General features: G+C 51.0%; 1 protein-coding gene across 1 annotated transcript in view; it reads left to right on the top strand.

The window, feature by feature from the left end:
* Positions 1-16,276, top strand: part of oplah (5-oxoprolinase, ATP-hydrolysing) — a 91,971-nt gene extending 75,695 nt beyond the window's left edge. Inside the window, exons 22-23 of the mRNA XM_038796478.1 lie at positions 13,313-13,410; positions 15,529-16,276. Of these exons, the coding sequence (XP_038652406.1) occupies positions 13,313-13,410; positions 15,529-15,693 (263 nt within the window). The 3' untranslated portion in view covers positions 15,694-16,276. The remainder of the gene's footprint in view (positions 1-13,312; positions 13,411-15,528) is intronic.
* Positions 16,277-16,545: the final 269 nt, after the last annotated feature.

Genomic DNA, 16,545 nt, shown 5'->3' with positions numbered 1-16,545 from the left:
TTCACAGTAACTTAATTTGAAGCCTACTTGTGACAATAAGCGATTTTCATTTTTTCACCCCGAACCTTATAGTTATGTCCCCTTGTAACAGCTACATCCACCCGAGGAAATATTCTCTGAACGTCCACTCTATCTATCCCCCTCATCATCTTATAAACCTCTATTAAGTCGCCTCTCATCCTCCTCCGCTCCAAAGAGAAAAGCCCTAGCTCCCTCAATCTTTCCTCATAAGACCTACCTTCTAAACCAGGCAGCATCCTGACAAATCTCCTTTGCATCCTTTCCAATGCTTCCACATCCTTCCTATAGTGAGGTGACCAGAACTGCACACAATATTCCAAGTGTGGTCTCACTAGGGTCATGTACAGTTGCAGCATAACCAGGTAACCAGGGCCATACCATACCAGGGTAGCATGGTGGTTAGCATAAATGCTTCACAGCTCCAGGGTCCCAGGTTCGATTCCCGGCTGGGTCACTGTCTGTGCGGAGTCTGCACGTCCTCCCCGTGTGTGCGTGGGTTTCCTCCGGGTGCTCCGGTTTCCTCCCACAGTCCAAAGATGTGCGGGTTAGGTGGATTGGCCATGCTAAATTGCCCGTAGTGTCCTAAAAAGTAAGGTTTGGGGGGGGTGGTTGTTGGGTTACGGGTATAGGGTGGATACGTGGGTTTGAGTAGGGTGATCATTGCTCGGCACAACATCGAAGGCCGAAGGGCCTGTTCTGTGCTGTACTGTTCTATGTTCTATGTAACCTCACAGCTCTTAAACTCAAGCCCCCTGTTAATAAACGTTAACACACTATAGGCCTTCTTCACGGCTCTATCCACTTGAGTGGCAACCTTCAGAGATCTGTGGACATGAACACCAAGATCTCTCTGTTCCTCCACATTCCTCAGAACCCTGCCGTTGATCCTGTAATCCGCATTCAAATTTTTCCTACCAAAATGAATCACCTCGCACTTATCAGGGTTAAACTCCATCTGCCATTTTTCGGCCCAGCTCTGCATCCTATCAATATCTCTTTGTAGCCTACAACAGCCCTCCACCTCATCCACTACTCCACCAATCTTGGTGCCATCAGCAAATTTACTGACCCACCCTTCAGCCCCCTCCTCCAAGTCATTGATAAAAATCACAAATAGCAGAGGACCCAGCACTGATCCCTGTGGTAAACTGCTGATAACTGGTCTCCAGTCTGAAAATTTTCCATCCACCACCACCCTCTGTCTTCTATGTGATCGCCAGTTACTTATCCAATTGGCCAAATTTCCCTCTATCCCACACCTCCTTACTTTCTTCATGAGCCGACCATGGGGAACCTTATCGAACACCTTACTAAAACCCATGTATACATTAACTGCTCTACCTTCATCTACACACTTAGTTACCTCCTCAAAGAATTGAATCAAATTTGTGAGGCAAGATTTACCCTTCACAAATCCGCGTTGACTATCCCGGATTAAGCTGCATCTTTTCAAATGGTCATAAATCCTATCCTTCAGGACATTTTCCATTAACTTACCGACCACCGAAGTAAGACTAACTGGCCTATAATTACCAGGGTCATTCCTATTCCCTTTCTTGAACAGAGGAACAACATTCGCCACTCTCCAGTCCTCTGGCACTATTCCCGTGGACAGTGAGGACCCAAAGATCAAAGCCAAAGGCTCTGCAATCTCATCCCTTGCGTCCCAAAGAATCCTAGGATATATACCATCTGGCCCAGGGGACTTGTCGACCCTAAAGTTTTTCAAAATTGCAAATACATCCTCCCTCAGAACATCCACCTCCTCCAGCCTACCCGCCTGTATCACACTCTCATCCTCAAAAACATGGCCCCTCTCCTTGGTGAACACTGGAGAGGTATTCATTCAACGCCTCTCCTATTTCTTCTGACTCCATGCACAAGTTCCCACTACTGTCCTTGACCGGTCCTAACCTCACCCTGGTCATTCTTTTATTTCTCACATAAGAGTAAAAAGCCTTGAGGTTTTATCATGCCCCCCTCCTAGCTCTCCTAAGCCCTTTATTTTGCTCATTCCTTGCTACCTTGTAACCCTCAAGCGACCCAACTGAACCTTGTTTTCTCATCCTTACATACGCTTCCTTTTTCCTCTTGACAAGACATTCAACCTCTTTTGTGAACCATGGTTCCCTCACACGGCCATTTCCTCCCTGCCTGACAGGGACATACCTATCAAGGACACGCAGTATTTGTTCCTTGAACAAGCTCCACTTTTCATTTGTGCCTTTCCCTGACAGTTTCTGTTCCCATCTTATGCTCCCTAATTCTTGCCTAATCGCATCATAATTACCCCTCCCCCAATTATAAACCTTGCCCTGCTGTATGGCCCTATCTCTCTCCATTGCAATAGTGAAAGACACCGAATTATGGTCACTATCTCCAAAGTGCTCTCCCACAAACAAATCTGACACTTGGCCCGGTTCATTACCCAGTACCAAATCCAATGTGGCCCCCCCTCTTGTCGGCCTATCCACATATTGTGTCAGGAAACCCTCCTGCACACACTGTTCAAAAACTGCCCCATCCGAACTGTTTGACCTACAGAGGTTCCAATCAATATTTGGAAAGTTAAAGTCACCCATGACAACTACCCTGAGACCTCCACACCTATCCATAATCTGTTTTACAATTTCTTCCTCCACATCTCTATTACTATTTGGGGGTCTATAGAAAACTCCTAACAACGTGACCGCTCCTTTCCTATTTCTAACTCCAGCCCATATTACCTCAGTCGGCAGATCCCCTTTGAACTTTCTTTCTGCAGCCGTTAAACTATCCTTAATTAATAATGCTACTCCTCCACTTCTTTTACCACCTTCCCTACTCTTCCTGAAGCATTTGTACCCCGGAACTTCCAACAACCATACATGTCCCTGTTCTAACCATGTCTCCGTAATGGCCACAACATCGTAGTCCCAAGTACCAATCCACGCTCCAAGTTCACCTACCTTATTCCAGATGCTCCTTGCATTGAAGTAGACACACTTCAACCCACCTTCCTGTCTGCCAGTACACTCCTGCGACCTTGATACAATCCTCAGTACCTCACTACTCTCAACACTGGCTTCTGGACTACAGCTCGTTTTCCCATCCCCCTGACACATTAGTTTAAACCCCCCACCCCCCTCCCCCGAAGAGCCGTAGCAAATTTCCCTCCCAGGATATTGGTGCCCCTCTGGTTCAGGTGCAAACCGTCTTGTCTGTACAGATCCCACCTTCCCCAGAATGTGCTCCAATTATCCACGTAACTGAAACCCTCCCTCCTACACCATCCCTGCAGCCACATATTTATCTGTACTCTCTCCCTGTTCCTCAACTCGCTAGCACGTGGCACCGGCAACAAACCAGAGATGACAACATGGTTTGTCCTGGCTCTCAGCTTCCACCCTAGCTCCCTAAATTCCTGTTTTAAATTCCCGTACCTTCTCTTACCTATGTCGTTGGTACCGATGTGTACCACGACTTGTGACTGTTCCCCCTCCCCCTTAAGGATTCTGAAAATACGGTCCGAGACGTCACGGACCCTGGCACCCGGGAGGCAACATACCATCCGTGAGTCTCTTTCGTTGCCACAGAACCGTCTATCTGTCCCTCTAACTATCGAGTCCCCAATAACTATTGCTCTCCTGCTCTCCCTCCTTCCCTTCTGAGCCACAGGGACGGACTCAGTGCTGGAGATCCAGTCACCGTGGCTTACCCCTGGTAGGTCGTCCCCCTCAACTGTATCCAAAACGCTATACTTGTTACTGAGGGGAACGACCACAGAGGATCCCTCTACTGACTGCTTCCTCCCAGCCCCTCTCACCGTCATCCATCTATCTACATACTTCGGAGTAACTACATCCCTGAAGCTTCTATCTATGACCACCTCTGCCTCCCGAATGATCCAAAGTTCATCCAGCTCCAGCTCCAGTTCCCTAACGCGGTTTCTGAGGAGCTGGAGATGGGTGCCCTTCCCACAGGTGAAATCAGCAGGGACACTGACGGCGTCCCTCACCTCAAACATTCTGCAGGAGGAACATTGCACTGCCTTCCTTGCCATCCCCTCTAGATAACTTGCAGATAAAAGAAAGGAAGAGCTCACCTGATATTCACTCAACCCCTTAGGTTAGAGGAGGTGGAAGGGTGGGGGACACTAAAAGTGTAGTGTCTCGGATTTGGCAACTGTCCAACTTATATACAGGTAAAAATAAAACACGTAAGCACGTACCTGATTTCCAAGCTGCACTCCGGCTCCCTCTCTCTCCCGCTCCCGGAAAGCAGTCACTGGGAAATGTTCATATTCCAATGAATCTGGGTGTGCTTGCACATGAACAACAGAAGGTTCACATACAGCTACACAAACAATTAGGAAGGCAACTATAATCTGAGCCTTTATTGCATGGGGTTTGAGTACAGAGGTGTTGACATGGCTGCATTGTTTCTTGCTGGGTCAAAATCCTGGAACAGCCTCCCATAAGACCGTAAGATTTTCACAGTTACTTCAGTGCAGTGTTAATGTAAGCCTACTTGTGACAATAATCAAGATTATTATTATGACATAGGAGCAGAATTCGGCCTCTCGGCCCATCGAGTCTGCTCCGCCATTCAATCATGGCTGATATTTTTCTCATCCCCATTCGCCTGCCTTCTCCCCATAACCCCTGATCCCCTTATTGATCAAGAACCTATCTATCTCTGTCTTAAAGACACTCAGTGATTTAGCCTCCACAGCCTTCTGCGGCAAAGAGTTCCACAGATTCACCACCCTCTGGCTGAAGAAATTCCTCCTCATCTCTGTTTTTTAAAATAAATTTAGATTACCCAATTATTTTTTCCAATTAAGGGGCAATTTAATGTGGCTAATCCACCTATTCTGCACATCTTTGGGTTGTGGGGGCGAAATCCACGCAGACACGGGGAGAATGTGCAAACTCCACACGGACAGTGACCCAGAGCCATGATCGAACCTGGGACCTCAGCGCCGTGAGGCAGCTGTGCTAACCATTAGGCCACTGTGCTGCCCTGTCATCTCTGCTTTAAAGGATCGTCCCTTTAGCCTGAGATGGTGTGTTCTGGTTCTAGTTTTTCTGTCAAGTGGAAACATCCTCTCCTTGTCCACTCTGTCCAGGCCTCGCAGTATCCTGTAAGTTCATTCCCCCCTCATCCTTCTGAACTCCAATGGTACAGACCAGAGTACTCAACCGTTCCTCATATGACAAGATCTTCATTCCAGGGATCATTCTTGTGAACCACCTCTAGACCCTTTCTAAGGCCAGCACATCCTTCCTTAGATACGGGGCCCAAAACTGCTCACAATACTCCAAATGGGGTCTGACCAGAGCCTTATACAGCCTCAGAAGTATATCCCTGGTCTTGTATTCCAGCTCTCTCGACATGAATGCTAACATTTCATTTGCCTTCCTAACTGCCGACTGAACCTGCACATTAACCTTAAGAGAATCGTGAACAAGGACTCCCAAGTCCCTTTGTGCTTCTGATTTCCTCAGCATTTCCCCATTTAGAAAATAATCTCTGCCTCCATTCCTCCTTTCAAAGTGAATAACCTCACATAACCTTCCCGTAACAGCCTCCCCGAACAGGCGCCGGAATGTGGCGACTAGGGGCTTTTCACAGTAACTTCATTTGAAGCCTACTCGTGACAATAAGTGATTTTCATTTCATTTTCATTTCATTTTTCACTTTTCCACATTGTATTTCATCTGCCACTTCATTGCCCACTCTCCCAGCTTGTCCAAGTCCTTCTGCAGCCCCCTTGCTTCCTCAATACTACCTGTCCCTCTACAGATCTTTGTATCATCTGCAAACTTAGCAACAGTGCCTTCAGTTCCTTCTTCCAGATCATTAATGTATATTGTGAGAAGTTGTGGTCCCAGCACAGTCCCCTGAGGCACACCACTAGTCACCGGCTGCCATCCTGAAAAAGACCCCTTTACCCCCACTCTCTGCTTTCTGCCAGTCAGCCAATCCTGTATCCATGCCAGGATCGTACCCTGAACAACATGAGCTCTTAACTTATTTAACAGACACCTATGCGGCACCTTGTCAAAGGCCTTCTGGAAATCTAAATAAATCATGTCCACTGGTTCTCCTTTGTCTTACTTCCTTGTTACCTCCTCAAAGAACTGTAACAGATTTGTCAGACACGACCTCCCTTTGACAAAGCCACGCTGACTCAGTCCTATTTTACCATGCACTTCCAAGTACTCTGCGATCTCATGTTTAATAATAGACTCTAAAATCTTACCAATGACCAAAGTCAGGCTAACCGGCCTATAATTTCCCGTCTTCTGCCTCCTTCCCTTCTTAAACAGCGGTGTTACATTAGCCACTTTCCAGTCCTCTGGGACCCTTCCTGCCTCCAGTGATTCCTGAAAGATCATCACTAATGCCTCCACAATCTCCTCAGCTATCTCTTTTAGAATCCTGGGGTGTAGTCCATCCGGTCCAGGTTATTTATCCACCTTCAGACATTGCAGTTTCCCAAGAACCTTTTCCTTAGTAATGGCCACTGCACTCACCTCTGCCCCCTGGTTCTCCTGGAGCTCTGGCATCCCACTGGTGTCTCCCTAACTGCATTGTCTGTGCACCTACACCACATGGGCAGCACGGTAGCATTGTGGATAGCACAATTGCTTCACAGCTCCAGGGTCCCAGGTTCGATTCCGGCTTGAGTCACTTTCTGTGCGGAGCCTGCACGTTCTCCCCGTGTCTGCGTGGGTTTCCTCCGGGTGCTCCGGTTTCCTCCCACAGTCCAAAGATGTGCAGGTTAGGTGGATTGGCCATGATAAATTGCCCTTAGTGACCAAAATTGCCCTTAGTGTTGGGTGGGGTTACTGGGTTATGGGGATAGGGTGGAGGTGTTGACCTTGGGTTGGGTGCTCTTTCCAGGAACCGGTGCAGGCTCGATGGGCCGAATGGCCTCCTTCTGCACTGTAAATTCTATGATAATCTATCTATGGACTGCAGCGGTTCAAGAAAAGTACAGGCTCAAATTAGGGTGATATGTTGGAGCAGCAATGCCAGAGAACTCTGCATGTCTGGGAATATTCAGGACTGGATAAGAAATAAAAGAGAGCCTTTTAACAGGTACAAAGGGAGAGGATAACCAGGGAAAGAGTGGAGCCCATTATGGAACAAGAGGGAAAACTGCGTAGAGCCGGAGGACATTGGTCGGATGTTAAACGAGTTCTTCACATCTGTCTTCACTCGGGAGGAGGATGATGTAGGTACAGAATTCGGGGAGAGGAACTGAGGCTCTTGAATAGTTTGACACAAAGTGAGGAGGTTTTGGCGGGCTGAAAAGTGACAAATCTCCAGTTCCAGATAAGTTGTATCCCAGGCTGCCACAAAATAAAGGCCTTACAAACTGTAAGCGATAAAAGTAGTAAATACTGACCTGACATTACTCACCCAATCAGCTGCATCCACTTGTCCTGTGTCACCTTTGAATTACTTTTTTTTTAAGTTAGAGTACCCAATTATTTATTTTTTTCCAATTAAGGGGCAATTTAGTGTGGCCAATCCACCCACCCTGCACATCTTTGGGTTGTGGGGGTGAAACCCACGCAGACACGAGGAGAATGTGCAAACTCCACACGGACAGTGACCCAGGGCCGGGATTCGATCCCACGTCCTCAGCGCCGTAGGCAGCAATGCTAACCACTGTGCCACCGTGCCGCCTACCTTTGAATTCCTGATGTCACCACAGGAGCTCCAAACTCGTATGCCGATTTCGCCCTGCATTCTCACGCGGTTTTCAATCTATCAACTCTCACCATTGTAGTTTCTAATCCAGATTTATGTGCTGCCGACTGCCTGATCCAATATTGTCCTCTCACACTCTCCTCTAGGTGCTGACTGTCTGTCTCAGTGTCCTCCTCTCACACTCTCCTCTAGGTGCTGACTGTCTGTCTCAGTGTCCTCCTCTCACACTCTCCTCTGGGTGCTGCTGACTGTCTGTCCCAGTGTCTCCTCTCGCACTCTCCTCTAGGTGCTGACTGTCTATCCCAGTGTCTCCCTCTCACACTCTCCTCTAGGTGCTGACTGTCTGTCTCAGTGTCCTCCTCTCACACTCTCCTCTGGGTGCTGCTGACTGTCTATCCCAGTGCCCTCCTCTCGCTCTCTCCTCTAGGTGCTGACTGTCTATCCCAGTGTCCTCCTCTCACACTCTCCTCTAGGTGCTGACTGTCTGTCCCAGTGTCCTCCTCTCACACTCTCCTCTAGGTGCTGACTGTCTGTCCCAGTGTCTCCCTCTCACACTCTCCTCTAGGTGCTGACTGTCTGTCCCAGTGTCCTCCTCTCACACTCTCCTCTAGGGGCTGTCTGTCTGTCCCAGTGCCCTCCTCTCACACTCTCCTCTAGGGGCTGACTGTCTATCCCAGTGTCCTCCTCTCTCACTCCCCTCTAGGTGCTGACTGTCTGTCCCAGTGTCCCCCTCTCACACTCTCCTCTAGGTGCTGCTGACTGTCTGTCCCAGTGTCCCCCTCTCACACTCTCCTCTAGGTGCTGACTGTCTGTCCCAGTGTCTCCCTCTCACACTCTCCTCTAGGGGCTGACTGTCTGTCCCAGTGTCTCCCTCTCACACTCTCCTCTGGGTGCTGCTGACTGTCTATCCCAGTGCCCTCCTCTCACACTCTCCTCTAGGTGCTGACTGTCTATCCCAGTGCCCTCCTCTCACACTCTCCTCTGGGTGCTGCTGACTATCTGTCCCAGTGCCCTCCTCTCACACTCTCCTCTAGGGGCTGACTGTCTGACCCAGTGTCTCCCTCTCACTCTCCCCTCTAGGGGCTGACTGTCTGTCCCAGTGTCCCCCTCTCACACTCTCCTCTAGGTGCTGACTGTCTGTCCCAGTGTCCCCCTCTCACACTCTCCTCTAGGGGCTGTCTGACTGTCCCAGTGTCCTCCTCTCACACTCTCCTCTAGGTGCTGCTGACTGTCTATCCCAGTGCCCTCCTCTCACACTCTCCTCTAGGTGCTGACTGTCTATCCCAGTGCCCTCCTCTCACACTCTCCTCTAGGGGCTGACTGTCTGACCCAGTGTCTCCCTCTCACTCTCCCCTCTAGGGGCTGACTGTCTGTCCCAGTGTCCCCCTCTCACACTCTCCTCTAGGTGCTGACTGTCTGTCCCAGTGTCCCCCTCTCACACTCTCCTCTAGGGGCTGTCTGACTGTCCCAGTGTCCTCCTCTCACACTCTCCTCTAGGTGCTGCTGACTGTCCCAGTGTCCCCCTCTCACTTTCTCCTCTCGGTGCTGACTGTCTGTCCCAGTGTCCCTCTCACACTCTCCTCTAGGGGCTGACTGTCTGTCCCAGTGCCCTCCTCTCTCACTCTCCTCTAGATGCTGCTGACTGTCTGTCCCAGTGTCCCCCTCTCACACTCTCCTCTAGGTGCTGACTGTCTATCCCAGTGTCCCCCTCTCACACTCCCCTCTAGGTGCTGACTGTCTGTCCCAGTGTCTCCCTCTCACACTCTCCTCTAGGGGCTGACTGTCCCAGTGTCCCCCTCTCACACTCCCCTCTAGGGGCTGCTGACTGTCTGTCCCAGTGCCCCCCTCTCACACTCTCCTCTAGGGGCTGCTGACTGTCTGTCCCAGTGTCCCCCTCTCACACTCTCCTCTAGGTGCTGCTGTCTGTCTGTCCCAGTGTCCCCCTCTCACACTCTCCTCTAGGTGCTGACTGTCTGTCTCAGTGTCTCCCTCTCACACTCTCCTCTAGGTGCTGCTGACTGTCTGTCCCAGTGTCCTCCTCTCACACTCTCCTCTAGGGGCTGACTGTCTATCCCAGTGTCCCCCTCTCACACTCCCCTCTAGGTGCTGACTGTCTGTCCCAGTGTCTCCCTCTCACACTCTCCTCTAGGGGCTGACTGTCCCAGTGTCTCCCTCTCACACTCTCCTCTAGGGGCTGACTATCTGTCCCAGTGTCCCCCTCTCACACTCTCCTCTAGGGGCTGACTGTCTGTCCCAGTGTCCCCCTCTCACACTCTCCTCTAGGTGCTGACTGTCTATCCCAGTGTCCCCCTCTCACACTCCCCTCTAGGTGCTGACTGTCTGTCCCAGTGTCTCCCTCTCACACTCTCCTCTAGGGGCTGACTGTCCCAGTGCCCCCCTCTCACACTCTCCTCTAGGGGCTGCTGACTGTCTGTCCCAGTGTCCCCCTCTCACACTCTCCTCTAGGTGCTGCTGACTGTCTATCCCAGTGTCCTCCTCTCACACTCTCCTCTAGGGGCTGACTGTCTGTCCCAGTGTCCTCCTCTCACTCTCTCCTCTAGGGGCTGACTGTCTGACCCAGTGTCCCCCTCTCACACTCTCCTCTAGGTGCTGCTGACTGTCTGTCCCAGTGTCCTCCTCTCGCACTCTCCTCTAGATGCTGACTGTCTGTCCCAGTGTCCCCCTCTCACACTCTCCTCTAGATGCTGACTGTCTGTCCCAGTGTCCCCCTCTCACACTCTCCTCTAGGTGCTGCTGTCTGTCTGTCCCAGTGTCTCCCTCTCACACTCTCCTCTAGGGGCTGACTATCTGTCCCAGTGTCCCCCTCTCACACTCTCCTCTAGGGGCTGACTGTCTGTCCCAGTGTCTCCCTCTCACACTCTCCTCTAGGGGCTGACTATCTGTCCCAGTGTCCCCCTCTCACACTCTCCTCTATGTGCTGCTGACTGTCTGTCCCAGTGTCCCCCTCTCACACTCTCCTCTAGGTGCTGCTGTCTGTCTGTCCCAGTGTCTCCCTCTCACACTCTCCTCTAGGGGCTGACTGTCTGTCCCAGTGTTTCCCTCTCACACTCTCCTCTAGGTGCTGTCTGTCTGTCCCAGTGTCCTCCTCTCTCACTCCCCTCTAGGTGCTGACTGTCCTTATCCCAGTGTCCTCCTCTCACACTCTCCTCTCGGTGCTGACTGTCCCAGTGTCCCCCTCTCTCACTCTCCTCTAGGTGCTGACTGTCCTTATCCCAGTGTCCTCCTCTCACACTCTCCTCTAGGTGCTGCTGACTGTCCCAGTGTCCTCCTCTCACACTCTCCTCTAGGGGCTGTCTGTCTGTCTCAGTGTCCCCCTCTCACACTCTCCTCTAGGGGCTGACTGTCTGTCCCAGTGCCCTCCTCTCACACTCTCCTCTAGGGGCTGACTGTCTGACCCAGTGTCCCCCTCTCACACTCTCCTCTAGGGGCTGACTGTCTGTCTCAGTGTCCTCCTCTCACACTCTCCTCTAGGGGCTGACTGTCTGTCCCAGTGTCTCCCTCTCACACTCTCCTCTAGGTGCTGACTGTCTGTCTCAGTGTCCTCCTCTCACACTCTCCTCTAGGGGCTGACTGTCTATCCCAGTGTCCTCCTCTCACACTCTCCTCTAGGGGCTGACTGTCTATCCCAGTGTCCTCCTCTCACACTCTCCTCTAGGTGCTGACTGTCTGTCTCAGTGTCCTCCTCTCACACTCTCCTCTAGGGGCTGACTGTCTATCCCAGTGTCCTCCTCTCACACTCTCCTCTAGGTGCTGACTGTCTGTCTCAGTGTCCTCCTCTCACACTCTCCTCTAGGTGCTGACTGTCTGCCTCAGTGCCCTCCTCTCTCACTCTCCTCTAGGTGCTGCTGACTGTCTGTCCCAGTGTCCCCCTCTCACACTCTCCTCTAGGTGCTGCTGACTGTCTATCCCAGTGCCCTCCTCTCACACTCTCCTCTAGGGGCTGACTGCCTGCCCCAGTGTCCTCCTCTCACACTCTCCTCTAGGGGCTGACTGTCTATCCCAGTGTCCTCCTCTCACACTCTCCTCTAGGTGCTGACTGTCTGTCCCAGTGTCTCCCTCTCACACTCTCCTCTAGGTGCTGACTGTCTATCCCAGTGTCCTCCTCTCACACTCTCCTCTAGGTGCTGACTGTCTGTCCCAGTGTCCTCCTCTCACACTCTCCTCTAGGGGCTGACTGTCTATCCCAGTGTCTCCCTCTCACACTCTCCTCTAGATGCTGCTGACTGTCTGTCCCAGTGTCTCCCTCTCACACTCTCCTCTAGGTGCTGACTGTCTGTCTCAGTGTCCTCCTCTCACACTCTCCTCTAGGGGCTGACTGTCTATCCCAGTGTCCTCCTCTCACACTCTCCTCTAGGTGCTGACTGTCTGTCTCAGTGTCCTCCTCTCACACTCTCCTCTAGGTGCTGACTGTCTGCCTCAGTGCCCTCCTCTCTCACTCTCCTCTAGGTGCTGCTGACTGTCTGTCCCAGTGTCCCCCTCTCACACTCTCCTCTAGGTGCTGCTGACTGTCTATCCCAGTGCCCTCCTCTCACACTCTCCTCTAGGGGCTGACTGCCTGCCCCAGTGTCCTCCTCTCACACTCTCCTCTAGGGGCTGACTGTCTATCCCAGTGTCCTCCTCTCACACTCTCCTCTAGGTGCTGACTGTCTGTCCCAGTGTCTCCCTCTCACACTCTCCTCTAGGTGCTGACTGTCTATCCCAGTGTCCTCCTCTCACACTCTCCTCTAGGTGCTGACTGTCTGTCCCAGTGTCCTCCTCTCACACTCTCCTCTAGGGGCTGACTGTCTATCCCAGTGTCTCCCTCTCACACTCTCCTCTAGATGCTGCTGACTGTCTGTCCCAGTGTCTCCCTCTCACACTCTCCTCTAGGTGCTGACTGTCTGACCCAGTGCCCTCCTCTCACACTCTCCTCTAGGTGCTGACTGTCTATCCCAGTGTCTCCCTCTCACACTCTCCTCTAGGTGCTGACTGTCTATCCCAGTGTCTCCCTCCCACACTCTCCTCTAGGGGCTGTCTGTCTGTCCCAGTGTCCCTCTCACACTCTCCTCTAGGGGCTGCTGACTGCCTGACCCAGTGTTCACCTCTCACACTCTCCTCTAGGTGCTGCTGGCTATATGTCCCAGTGTCCTCCTCTCGCACTCTCCTCTAGGGGCTGACTGTCTATCCCAGTGCCCTCCTCTCACTCTCTCCTCTAGGTGCTGCTGACTGCCTGACCCAGTGTCCCCATCTCACACTCTCCTCTAGGGGCTGACTGTCTGTCCCAATGTCCTCCTCTCACACTCTCCTCTAGGTGCTGCTGGCTATATGTCCCAGCATCCTCCTCTCACACTCTCCTCTAGGGGCTGACTGTCTATCCCAGTGCCCTCCTCTCACTCTCTCCTCTAGGTGCTGCTGACTGCCTGACCCAGTGTCCTCCTCTCACACTCTCCTCTCGGTGCTGCTGACTGTCTGTCCCAATGTCCTCCTCTCGCACTCTCCTCTCGGTGCTGCTAGGAAGGTGGTTTCTGGACCGAAGCAGCAGCTTTTTCTGTAGTAGTAAATCTAGTTTCTGTTCACTGTGCAGGAGGGAAGCCAGGAGCTCGAGGGCTCAATCTGCTGGTCCGTGAAGATGGAAGGACCATCAATCTTGGAGCAAAGACATCTGTTGCTGTTGGGGCCGGGGTAAGAGGACAGTGATTGGCAACTGTAATCATTGTGGTCCAAAAACACTGCTCACACCCTGCCGGACACTGGACACTTCAATCTCTGTTCTATCTTCTCTCACACACACACACACACACACACACACACACACACACACACACAGTGCATAGTCTCACCCAGTCTAGTATCCCAAACACATACATACAGTGTTACAACACCCTGGGCTAGTGCACGGTCAATTCCAGCCCCACATGCCCTGGAGTTAAAACACAAGTGAATTAATCAATAATTCTTTTAAAAATACTCAAAGTCTTTGGCCTTTGTCTGCCCAATAATTACAGTCACAGGTTTGTAAATGTAAACATGATTACTGTTTATTTATACAGTAAATACAACTATTTAACGACAAGCTAATACCGAGTCCCCTCTTTAACTAACCCACCCTCTACCCACACACACGAGACAGACAAACACGGGTGGAAAGGGGTAAGAAACAATAAGGCTGACGGTCAAAAGATGAGTCTTTAGCACACTTTCCTCACAGCAAGCTTGTGGAGTAAAGTCTTTGGTTTGCAGCCCCAGTAATGGTTTTCTTTGTAGAGTCATTCATTAGGGGTCCCTGTAGTTTAGAAAATACAATACTCACAAGCAGCAGACTTTCTGGAGACACCTTATTTCATATCAAACTTGGCCTTCAGCTCGAAGTTCGGCCACTACTTTCTAGAAAGACACTTTATTTCACATCAAACCTTGTGGTTTGATTTCAGGTCTCTGCAGTCTCGAGAGAATATACACACACACACACACACGCACAGACACACACACAGACACACACAGACACACACGCACAGACACACACACAGACACACACACACAGACACACACACACACAGACACACACACACAGACACACACACACACAGACACACACAGACAGACACACACACACAGACACACACACACAGACACACACACACAGACACACACACACAGACACACACACACAGACACACACACAAACAGACACACAGACACACACACACACAGACACACACAGACACACACACACAGACACACACACACACACACAGACACACACACACAGACACACACAGACACAAGACACACACACACACAGACAGACACACACAGACAGACACACACACACACAGACACACACACACACACACACACACACACAGACACACACACACAGACACACACAGACACACACACACACACACACACACACACACACACACACACACACACACACAGACACACACATACACAGACACACACACACAGACACACACAGACACACACATGCGCAGACACAGACACACACATGCGCAGACACAGACACACGCGCAGACACATACACACAGACACATACACACAGACACACACACACAGACACATACACACACAGACACGCGCACACACACACACACACAGACACACACAGACACATACACACACAGACACATACACACACAGACACATACACACACAGACACACACACACACAGACACACACACACACAGACACACAGACACACACACACAGACACACACACAGACACATACACACGCGCAGACACATACACACACAGACACACACACAGACACACACACAGACACACACACACACACACACACACAGACACACAGACACACACACAGACACAGACAGACACACAGACACACACACAGACACATACACACGCGCAGACACATACACACACAGACACACACACACACACAGACACACACACACAGACACAGGCACACGCGCAGACACATACACACACACACGCAGACACATACAGACACATACACACACACTCACGCAGACACACACACACAGACACAGGCACACGCGCAGACACATACACACACACACGCAGACACATACACACACACTCACGCAGACACATACAGACACGCAGTCACACCCGCGCGTAGTCACACATTCGCGCGCAGTCACGCACAGACCGGCAAAGGCACATACACGTTACTCCCTCTCCGCAGTCTCCCTTGCCTGCTTCACATTCTCTCTATCTCTCTCATTCTCTCCCTCGCTCAGCTGACACAGGTTCACATTCGCTCTCTCTCTTCCTTTCTGTGATTCAGGACATCTTTCTGTTGCACACGCCTGGAGGTGGAGGTTGGGGCCAGGCTGAAGATGTGATGGAGAAACGTGAAGTTCTGCCAGGGTCGGCGAATCAGAAATCAGGAGTGACCTTTGTTGAACGGGGAAGTGTGTTCGAATACAAACAGACCCAAGAATCGGCATGATCAAGACCACTGGACACTCCAGCAAAAACTCTTTCCTCTTTCTTTTGGGTTCCTGGGCACTTAACGTAGAGGGCAGAGGTCACTGGACTGATTCTCTCACTCACCTTCGAGATCCCTGGCCAGCATATTCTGAGATCTGCGGATAGTCCCAGGTGTATTCGAGATCTTTCACTGTTCCTCCGCCATCCCCCCCACACGGGACACAAAGAAAGGAAAACCTCAGGACATCCCAAAGCACTTTACAGCCAGAGAAATACTTCCTATCGTGTCGTCATTATTGCCATGTAGGAAACACAGCGGCCAACGTACGCACAGCAAGATCCCACAGACGGCGGGGAAATAAGTGACCAGATCATTGTTTGCCGTTTTCTGTGGAGAGAGAGAAACAGAGTGAAACTTTCAGCTCTGTCAGAACCCAGGAAAGTTAGGTCCGCGATAGGGTGGAGGGTAGGAGAGATTAAATGACAAAAGGGTTCCTGGTGTAAAAGCTAAAAGGGAGAACGGGTAAAGAACAAAGAAAAATACAGCATAGGAACAGGCCCTTCGGCCCTCCAAGACTCTGCCAATCATGATTCCCTCACTTAAAAAAAAAACCTCCTGCCCTTACTCGGGCCGTATCCCTCTATTTCCTCCCTATTCATGTATCCATCCAGATGCCTCTTAATTTGGATTTGGATTTGTTTATTGTCATGTGTACCGAGGTACAGTGAAAAGTATTTTTCTGCGAGCAGATCATTAAGTACATGGAAATAAAAGAAAATACAAAATAGGGCAACACAGGGTACACAATGTACTACATAACGATGGTATCGGGTGAAGCATACAGGGGTGTAGTGTTAATGAGGTCCGTCC

This window comes from Scyliorhinus canicula, chromosome 5 (genome assembly GCF_902713615.1).
Source record: "Scyliorhinus canicula chromosome 5, sScyCan1.1, whole genome shotgun sequence".
Classification (NCBI taxonomy): Eukaryota; Metazoa; Chordata; class Chondrichthyes; order Carcharhiniformes; family Scyliorhinidae; genus Scyliorhinus; species Scyliorhinus canicula.
Note: the sequence above shows the minus strand (reverse complement) of the source record. Positions and strands in the feature narration are given on the sequence as shown.